This window comes from Strigops habroptila, chromosome 7 (assembly GCF_004027225.2).
Source record: "Strigops habroptila isolate Jane chromosome 7, bStrHab1.2.pri, whole genome shotgun sequence".
Taxonomy (NCBI): Eukaryota; Metazoa; Chordata; class Aves; order Psittaciformes; family Psittacidae; genus Strigops; species Strigops habroptila.
Genome location: NC_044283.2, coordinates 53,859,010 through 53,869,698, shown reverse-complemented (window position 1 = coordinate 53,869,698; position 10,689 = coordinate 53,859,010). Strand labels below are relative to the sequence as shown.

Below are 10,689 nucleotides of genomic sequence, written 5' to 3'. Positions count from 1 at the left end.
TGCAAGCCAAAGCAAATGATTGAACATATTTTTACATTTGCTGTTGTATACAGTCTTCAGATGTGACTGCATTTATCAGAAAGCAAGAGATAAATCAGCTTTTTTAGTACTTTTTATAGCTAAGGTTGCACAATGGTTTCCATTCTAACTCCCTTTTCAGCCTCATAATTTTCTGCTGCTTTCATTCCTGAGAAGGGAATTTTCCTTACGGTTATTTTTCTTTGGAAACTTTGAGTAACTTGGCTTCAATATTGCAAGAATATTGCACAGAAAATGGGTGTATGGAGGCTTCCTAATTGTAAGTATTTTTATTGTTTTAACAACTCTTCAACATATGCAGCTGTGGGAGGGAGGCTGAAATTTCAGCTATTTCCATATCAAGCCAGCCGCCTTTCTGGGCTACCGCAAATTTGTGTTTTGGTTTGTGCGTTGTGATCCTCTGGAAAACCATGTGCTGTGCGCACACAATGCAGCTCGCATGCGTTTTCTGTGTGGCGTTTCATGCTGGGGAGCAATCTGGTGGTGCCAGCACCAGTTGTCCTGCATGCAGATATAGAAGGAGGACAGCAACATACCACTTGACCATCACTGCTCCTCTCACTCTGCATGTGTGCCTTGCTCCCATCATCTCCCATCAGGGAGACAAGAGGGTTTAACTTGTGGCCTGCCAGGCATGAGACCTGCTCCCTCACCATGTTTTGCTGAAACCTTTCCTTTTGAAAAGTACTTCCGTGTCTGATTGATGCTGAAATGTATATTGCTTCAGGAGCGTGGTCAGGCCAAGTTTAGTTCAATGACACAGCGAAGATGTTTTTGAGAAAATAATGAAGTGCCTTAAAATAATTTAAATTTATTATGTTGCCTTTTGAAGCAATGTTTATCGATGGTTATTAATTTTGCTGGGCTAGGAGTGTTTCCCTTTGCTTTTGTTGTCCTCCCAAGAAATCGGTGATTCGCACTCTGAAGGGTTAATGGTTGTCAGAGGGGTTGATTCAAATCCTGAAATGTAAGCAAGCAAGCTAGTCACAGCACAGTGTCCTTAATTAACTGTGACAGCATCCTGAACTGTTTTAATCAGGAAAAGGAGTTATTTATGAGGAATAACAGTAACATTCAGTACTCATCTTTTTTTGGGGGAAAAAAAAAATCAGCAGGAGAAAAATCATAAATATGGATTTCAAAACAGTTTTATTGCGTCAGTTGCCTTCCTGCTAGGAGAAACACTGCATTAGGAATCAAACCCAAAAGTACAGAAATCAAAGGATGTGATATTTCTTCTCCTGTTTCCCAGAGCCGGGTTGCACGCTGCGAGCCTGCCTTTCTCTGGGCTGCGGTTGTGCCTCCTGCTCCGGCTGCAGCCGGGGCCGCCCATCGCAACTCAGCTGGGCCAGGCAGCAATCACACCAGCAGCTGCGCTTGCTGACAGTTTTGGGGAGAGGGTAACCTTTAGAGGGAGAGGTGAGCTGGGACCTCTTGATGTGGCTGGGTTAGCCAGGCGCGACACCAGCATGGGGGTGCTCTGCAGCTGGCGTCAAACCCCTGCCAGGGGTTGTTTGATGCGGCAGCCCAGTGAGTGCTGCTCTGGTGTGCTCTAATTGCTGGGTATGCCGGCAGTCCCGAGGAGCAAAGCCAAGCCGCTGCTGCCAGCATCTCACTGTGTCATCCCCATACTGCACAGGCAGCGTGTTGTGGAGCACAGAGTGGTCAGGGATGAAGGCTGAAGAGGAGGAAGAACTTTACCCACCTGGCAACCTGTCTTAGCATGTTTCAGAAGGGTCTCCCCAGCATTTTGGATCACAGGGTATGGTTGTGGCTTTCACACATCCTCTGTCAAGAGGGAAAGAGGAGAAGGAGCGAGGTCAGCTCTTGGGACAGAGGTCACACCTATGGACTTCAGTGCTGGTCGAAACATGGCATAAGGTATGAAGAGTGGCTCCCCTGATGCTAATATAGAAATACTACCTGCGGAGAAGTTTCGTGGTGGCCATAGACTTCATTAGCATGTATTTCTGGAGCTGACATCTACTTGTCATGCTTTCAGGCATCATGTGCCCCAACCTGTCCTCTGGGTCCACAGTGCCAGGACACAAAGCATTTGGTAGAAGTGCTGGAGTGAGGGGATCCCCTTGCCCATTCTCTCCATCTTACAGGCCAGTGCCTTTATTCACTTGCCCTTTACCGCCATGCAAAGCCTTCTCTGTGGAAGGGGGGGGAAATTGGTTGAAGGTTGTAAGCTGAATGCAAAAATGCATCCCCATAAACAGCTGGAGGACAGAGGGGAAGAAGGAGCTCTTTAAATGTGTTTTTTAAAAGAAAATGTTGTATTGTTGAGCTGCAGCCTTAGCAAAAGTAGGTATTGCTTGATGGTCCTGGTTGAATTTTGGAGTCAGAAATTAAATAAAAGACAGAGTAGGCCCCAGAAGCAATGCTAAGGGAGATTTGGCCATATCCAAGTTATGAGAGTTGCTGTAAGAGGCAATGGAAATTCAGTGCAGCTGGTGAACCTAAAAAATAATAACAAAAACAATATACCTCTGTGTTATAGAATATCTTTCATATGACAAGTATCCCAAAATGCTTTATTTAGAATTAAAACCAGATTTAATTTGAAGAACAGGTAATTTTGTTTATTTAAGGGAAACAAAAGCATAGGACATTAGACTGAACTAAAGCTGGTGTACATAAAAAATGGTTCAACTGAAGTCAAGTGGCTTAAAACATAAATGCTGTAGAGTACATAAGATTATAGTTTGGCCCATAATATTTTGTATTTACAATGTGTAATTTCGGTCCTTTGGAGGAGGTCAGGTAAAAGGATCTCACTGTTTTCATTGTGTTCCTTTATTTCATGCCTTTTTCAAACATTTCCTCTTTTAAAAAGTTTCAGAGACAAGAGGGGAAAAAAAGGCAATAGGAAAAAAGGTTACTCTTCCATGACTTTCCTGCCCCCCTAAAATCCTTAAGGATTTTATTTTAAGGAGTTTATACAGGAGCGTTTTCTTATTTTGGGAAGAATAAGTAGTGAAACTGGAAAAACTCTACCAAACCATTGTTTGTTTAAGGCCACTTAGTTTTTTCATTGAATTTATAAACAAATGTAATTAAAAGAAATACCAAAGCATTTGTAGAAGACAAATAAGTGTTTGGAAAATTTAAACATTTGAACATTTATTCAGGGTTTGAATACCTGATTTAGAAATAAGTACAAGTTTTACTCTGTGGTGTGTTTCCTCTTGGTGCAAATAATACAAAAGAAAAACCCAGTTTTCTTACAGAAAGCCTGATGATTTAGCCCAAAAGAGCTACAAATGCATATTTCTGTATTGAAATATGTATATTTAACATTGAGAACTGAGTACTAGTGGCTCACTGCTGTAGGTTTCCATATTTGCAGCTGGAGGTCTCACTAGTATTCAATGAACATTTGCCCTCTTGACTGGTGAGCTTCCATGGCTGGGTTGCACAAAGCATAGCCTCTCCTGCCTAGCGGAAATCTGCAGGATGCATTAGCAGTTAAAGCTGAACATGGAGGCCTTCAAACTATTTGACTCCCCAGTTAGGGCATAAGTGCAACCTCTAGAAGATTCCAGAAAGATTTGTGGTTATGCACGCAATGGTCAGGAGCAGGTTCAGTCTCTACCATATGGTACTTGAAGAGAGATTTCCAGTGGCCATCCTATGCGTTACATAGCATTTGCCACTGACTGTGATTTGTGGGGTAATGCTTCCTCTGTTATTCTGTATGGTTAGCTGCAAAATGTCATTTTGGACAAAAGACTGCATTGCTCTGAAATGTTTGACTAACTACACACACACAAAGTATGTGGGACTTTGCTTCTTCAAACTAGGCACCCAAACCTAGTGGTGAACTTAGTGGTAAGCTCTTTTTCTGCCTGATCTTCAGTAGTGTGACAGCCTCTGCTCAGCGTGTTTCATGCACTTAACAACCATTGGGTTTTGTAGCTGGTTCCTTTGGTAGATCCATCATGGCTCTGAAGTGTTTTAGAAGTTCTAGGTGTCTCTCTCAAAAGCTAAAGTTGCAGTGGTACAGTCATAAATCTGAAAAGCAGAGATGCTTCTTGGTTTTTTTACCTGAATACCATCTTGTTTGAATAGATATTGTGAAGTAAATCTGTGTCTTTAAAGGACATAAGAGTTGCTGCAATGAAAAGTATGGAAAATCCACACCTAGGTTTGGAAGTCTGTATTTGACCAGTTTGAAGTACTCAAGGCATGGGCTGAATGCTAGTTAAAAGTGAAAAAAAAAAAAAAAAGAAGGCAAAATATCAAATAGCTTTTTTCGCTACAAGTATATCTGTATACCATGCTTTTGTTACGAAAAAAAGAAAAAAGCTCCACCCTAACACAGGTTTAGTGTTCTGTCCACCTACTGATTTCTTTGGTCTTGAGCAGCGTGCCAGTCTGGCAGCAGCTGCCCTGTGGTGAAGTGGGTTGTTGATTCCTCTGGAGGGGGACCCATCTGTCAGGGTAGCAAAGCAAAACCTGCTTCCATTTCCTCACAGATGCTGCAAACTATCTTCCCTTCAGAGCAGCGAGTTACAAGGTAGGTCTTGCCGTGTTGGAAAGGTACCCATTTCCACTCCTACTAAATTTAAATTAATGTCTGGAAACTTAGTTGAATCCAGCTGACTGATGAACTTGATACTTAGCTGAATCTGGACTGATTTGAAAAGAGTTTGGGCACCTGTTCTTAAATATCTGAAAAGCTTTGAGCATTCTTCCCTAGTTTTCTTCAAATTTCTAGAGGCTATGAATGCACAGTAACTTTCTATTTACATCTACAGACCTGGAATGTGGCTTTGTTTTTGTTGGTTTTTTTTTGTTTTTTTTTTTTTTTTAATTAAAGTAATAATTTTAATAAGATATTAATAGATATATAATTAATTTAGACAGTCTACGTTCTGTCTGGTCCTTTAGGTGCTGTGTGCCTCCTCTCTCTAATACCACACATGTCCATTTATTTCACATTTATTTCAAAAAGAGTTGAATGATACTTGCATGAGGTCACCATAAAGTGCTTTCATTGTCATGGATTCTGTTTGCATGCCTCACCAGTTCATTTTGTTCTCTTTGTAATCTTCCCTTATTCAAAGCAACTGTGGTGAAGAATACTCCACCACTGACCTATAAATTTCTGTTCCTTCCTGGGTAAGAGAAAAGCAGGTGGGAGAACATCAAAAGAAGTTATCATTTGATGGAGGTTACTAATTGCTGTCACCAAAGTTGTTAGATTCAAAGCCCAGTTAAATATACCATTAATTCTAAGTTGTATAAAGCATCTTGAAGAAGGGGGCTGTTAGAAGTACGAATTAGCACAGCCTCCCATATGTTTTGATCAATAGTCCAAACCCATCTATAATTTTGTCTTAGGGATGAGAAAATAACATTTTGCTTGTCCAGTTTCTGTGGTAATCTTGCAAAACCTGCTGTCTTAATATTTTTACAAATTTGGTACCATCCGTGAAGCTGGACAGATCAGGGCTAAGGCTCTGTGGTGGCATATATGGAGAATACTAGGGGGAGAGATGTGAACTGTAACTTAAGTGTTCTGTGCAGTGTATTTGTCCCCAGCAAGAATACAAAATGTGACTAGGGCAGTCCATGGTAACTGGAAGAGGAAATGCAGGATTGACTGGTTATTAGAAATCAGGGAGCTGTTACTGGTTTGTGTTTCACCATCTCAGCTTGATCCTATGCAAATGGGTGGGGGGACATCAGCCCTCCTGCATTAGTGCATGGGGCTGCCTGTTCACATGTATATACACTGCGTGTGTATGTCTGAGTGGTTCACGGGTTTCTCTGCGGCTCTGTGTGTGTGGTGTTTATATGGCTGTCTGCCAACTTTCTATGAAATTATCTGTCCAAGCTTTTCCTGTGGCCCTGATAGCTGTTTGCTTTTGGGTTTGGTAGGGTAACACCAGGAGGGTTGGGTGTCAAAAGTCAAGTGAAAAGCAATAAAAAAGGACTGGCTTTTATCACTTCCTTGTGAAGTTGCAAATTGCTTTCTGATCTTTCAGAAACGTTTTCTTAGAAATGTCTTCAGGAGTTATCAGAGATGAAGACATAAATGGAATTTTAGTTCGTTTAAGGCTGCTCAAGCATAGAAAAAAAAGGAAATCCCATGAAGAAGGTAACCTTTTTCTTTTTCATTCCTTACTCCTTGCAAAGCTGATTACAGAAAAAAGTGAAATTTGAATTTTGAACCTAATTTTCTGAAATCAAATGCTAGTAAAATTGCTTCCAGCTTCAAAACCAGTAAATGTGAGCTTATCTGAAGCCTGAGCCAGAGCAAATGCCATGCTCAGTAGAACAGTTTAAAATCCAGTCTTGCGGGCTGAGGTGTCATTTCAGTTGCTACTTAAAAACCCCATATAATTCAGTAGTAATCCCCTAACATAAGACATGATCAGATAACATTACAAAAAAAAAAAAAAAAAAAAATCCCCATGAGATGGGGTTAAATCCTCCCAAACAATTCTGAGGTTAGAGCTGTGGAGAAATGTGTAAATTAATCTACTGCTTACAAGATGCTCTGTGTAATACAATACAAGCCCTGACATTAGGACACATTGCTAGCGGTCACACGTCAATAGACAACATGTAAAAAACTTACCTAAGGTGGTGTGATCCATGGAGTCTTCCCTGCAGAGAACTACTAAGGCCCTGGGGGGGGACTGGTGCTCACTGTTGGACAAAAGAGTGCCCGGCTCCTCCCTGGTATTTCTTGCTTTAGCAACTTCCTTTTGTACAGCTGTTAAGTTAAAAGAAATGAAATTTCAGGTGCTCATTTTCTTCTTCACCTCTTCTGCTATGTAAAGAGGCGCAGAGTAACTGGAAGGTTCTGATAGCTTAGAGGAGGGATCCCGCAGGGGAGGGGGAAAACATGAAAATTCTCCGTACTGTTCCCAGGCAAGATAATGTTCATATATGAACATACGGGACAGCAAGAGGGCTGCTCCTCTCATCATCTTTTGTTCCCTCCACCACATGTCCAGGGGAAAGACAAGGGCTTGTAGCTGCTCCGCTGCAGTACACAAGTGCCCCATGGTGATGTTCTCTTCACTAAATCTTTTGTGGGCCACAGGGAAATTCTAAGAGCTGGATTTACTCCCATTCTGCTAATTTTACCCCGCTGTGTCCCTGTTTACCTTCCTTCTTCTGAAACACAGTGTTCTGGTGCTCCGGCAGGGAGATGCAAGTGCCTCTGAGCGTGTGGGTTAGTTAGTAACACCTGAGTGCTTCACAGCAATCAGATGCGTGCTCATGCCACGGAAATTGAGACAGTAAATACAAAATAGTGAACAAAATAGTTCTCTGGGGTTGCTAGTGGCACCGTGGCACCGAGAAGTGTCACCTTTAAGAACCCTGCAGTGCTGCGTTAGTGGCTGGACATGCCTTTTACCTGGGCAGTGGGCTTTGCAGGCTCGGCTGCAAGATTTGGCAGTGCTCTTGTGCCAGACCCCGTGCTTTCACAGCTCCGCAGGACAGATGTGCTTCTGAGCGTTTCGGGGAGCTGGGGCACTCCAACACATGCTTCAGTTTGGCAGGGCCATCTGGGGACCGCGTGCGGGAAGCCGGCACCCATCCTGTCCGGCGAGCCTTAACCTGCACCTCGGGGCCGGACAGCGGGGCTGCAGAGAGGTGCAGCCGAGAGCGCGGCACGCGTGTCCGCGGCTGTGCGTGGCCATTGGCCCCGGGCACACCCCGGCCGGAAAGAAGGGTACCCACCAGGCTAGGGGGACAGCGGCATCCGGAGACGTGGACACTGAGGAGACATGGGGACACACGGACATTGAAGGAGTGACAGTGGCTGTGCGGCGTGTCCCCTCTCGGGGCGGGGAAGGGGGAAGGAGCACCCGCTGCTCGCAGCTGTAACAACAAGGGGGCAGCGAGAGGCTGCCGGAGTACCCAGCCGAGGGGCAGCAGCGCGGCGGTCTGCCCCAGCCCCGCCGCACGGTGCCCTGAATCCCTCGCACCGCACCGGCCGGGCTGGAGAAGGAGGAGGAGATCGGGCGCTTTCACTCCTGCTGGCTGCGGAGGCTGAGGCAAAAGACAGAAAAAAGGAGGAGGGGAATAAAAAGTAAAGAGGGGGGAGAGAGAGCGAAAGAAAACTAAGCTCAGCTTTTGCCGGTGCTGCTTGGATTGGATCTGGTTTGAGTTTCCTCTCTGCTGGCTTGTGCAGCAAGAGAGGAGGAGTGGGGGGAAGTAACTTGCTCACTCTTCCTCTGAAGCTCAAGCAAACGTGCTGGTGCCTGCACTGGTGAGGAGCTGCCCTGGGTGCAGTTGCCTCCTGGCTTATTGCTCTCACTTCCTACAGAACTGCCTGGACTTCTCGAGGACCTGGAGGAAAAACCATCACTTCACAGATCAGAGAGTTGCTCAGTGACTATAGACTTGACAGTTGTTTTTTTTTCTAGGGAATTCTTTTTTAATTATTTTTCTCCTGTGTCTCTGAGAACAGCAGTTGCTTGAGTGTGTGGCATTGAAATCCATTGCTTTGTTAACAACTTTGGGAGATATTTTAAAAAACTTTTTTTTTTTCTCTGCTTTGCTTTCTTTGCCTTAAAAAAAAGAAAAGAAAAGAAAAGATAATCTTTTTGGGGGGAGGGGAGATGATCGTGCTGATGTGGAATAAGTGCTCCTGCTGTCTCCTCTTACTAGCCGCGGTCCTGATCGTGGAGAGCTCCCAGCTAGACAGCTCCAGCTCTAAGGTGAACTCCATCAAGTCCACCCTGATGGGGGAGGCTTCAACTCAGGCAACCAACAGATCTGCAGGCATCCACCAGGGACTGATACTGGCTAGCAGTAAGAAGGGCAAAATCCTAGAGCAGATGGGAAAACCTCCCAAGCACTATCACCGGCAAGGAGAGGTAGGACATCGCTTCATTGCTCGAGTGTCTGTCTGTCTGTCTGCATGCTATATGCAAGTAATTGCTAGTCTTCCCTCACATTGTTTTCAAAGCTTTCCTGTGTTAAATTAATTAATTAATTTACTCCATTCAGGGTTGTCTGGGACAGTAACATCTCATAATTGGTGTTAAGAACTGTGCAAGTGGGAGTTGGAAGGTTTTAAACCTTTCCATCTTCTCTGTAGGGTTCATAATTGATGGAAGAAAGAGTAATCTAAAAAAATTACCATCTTCAGCAGTTCTTTGTTTGACTTCTTCAAAGGGTTGCTAGAAGTAAAGGAAGAGATTTCTTGTTAATTCTCAGACACTAAATTAGTTGAATTTGAATAGTTGGGGAAAGCTTGAGCATGAAGTGACAACTGTGTTTACTGCGGTGAAACAAACTTGGTTTTAAAAATCACACCTGGCAAGTTGATCTCTGTTATCTTGCTCCATGGTAAGAGTACAAATAAAGATGCTGTCCCAGTGGAATAGTTTATGGCACATTCATTTGCTTAATACGACAGAAAATAAATTCTAGGTTTCTTGTCCAGAATACGTTCCAGTGGTTGTGGAAGTTTTATTTGGTTATGTCCAGCTGAGATAAGTAGGGAGTAATAGCCCTGAATACAAAGTGTGTAAGGAAGAAAGAAATTTTATGAAAAAAAGACCCTGGTTTGCTTATGCAGTCTTCTTTCCTCTCTACCCTGCTTGGAAACTTGGAAGTCTGGTAGAAAATCATCTTCATTCAACTATCGTAGTGGTAAACTACAAAGCAGTATTTTAAGCCACCAGTCCTCTACTACCCTGTCAGGTCTCAATGGGGATGGTAGGAATGTTGCGCATTGTGCTGTTGAAGGAGGTAGGTTTCTTCAGAAAATATAGATTTTTTTAAATTTTTTTTATACTACTGGGTATTATTAGTACCTCTAAATACAGCTGCTTTTCATAAGCAACAAACAGTGTAGCAGCAAGGGAGCTGCCAACATTCAGCACTAAAAGGGCAAAATAGTGCCTGCAGGGTCTGTATCTTGCCTACATTTTCCTTAAAGCAGTGGACAAGCTGCAAATTCAAGTAATCCACTGAAAGTGTTTCACATCAGCTTCCTAATAATTGAATGTTATCATCTGGTTTTGTGTGCAGTTGTACTAACAGTGGTGGTAGTTTTGTTTTTTTTTGTGTGAGAAATTTGGTTTTTAAACTCCTCCAAGTTTTCTTTCCATAGCCGCTCAATTGTGTGATAATTTACCCAGAATTTGGTCACGTCTCCCTACCTCTGAGCAAAGTTTGGTAACAGATGCTGTGCTGAAGTTTCATATTACTAAAGTACTGTGCTCGTTCGTAGTGCACATTGTCATAATTACTATGTTAAATCACCTTGAGGAAATACAGGAGCATGGTACACTTTCTTATATGTTCTCCTTGTGCTTTCTTTTGTTTTCTGTATATTCATAAAAAGCCAATATACAAGACCTATTTTCCAACTGAGCGTTGTTTCAGTCTCATCAGTTTCCATGTGGGTGCTTGTGGGGCTGTGCTGTACAGTCCCAAACATGATATATAATTTGTGTCTTTTGAAAAATCTTGCTACCTTTCCCTATGTACAACATCTTTAGCACTGCAATGTGTATTCAACACAAGTTGAGAATGATTGATTATAAGTCACCCAGTTCCTCAGAAATAGTTGCACTGTCCACCAGTTGCATTTGCAAGATTTGCCCCTTGCTCGCCAACCTGGATAGTTTGCTGGGGACTTATCGTTACTGGCAAGAACTCACA

The 10,689-nt window shown here is 43.1% G+C and overlaps 1 protein-coding gene across 1 annotated transcript in view; it reads left to right on the top strand.

The window, feature by feature from the left end:
* Positions 1 to 7,610: 7,610 nt before the first annotated feature.
* DKK2 (dickkopf WNT signaling pathway inhibitor 2) overlaps positions 7,611 to 10,689 on the top strand; it is a 42,057-nt gene continuing 38,978 nt past the window's right edge. Inside the window, exon 1 of the mRNA XM_030492895.2 lies at positions 7,611 to 8,891. Coding sequence (XP_030348755.1) covers positions 8,634 to 8,891 — 258 coding nt within the window. The 5' untranslated portion in view covers positions 7,611 to 8,633. The remainder of the gene's footprint in view (positions 8,892 to 10,689) is intronic.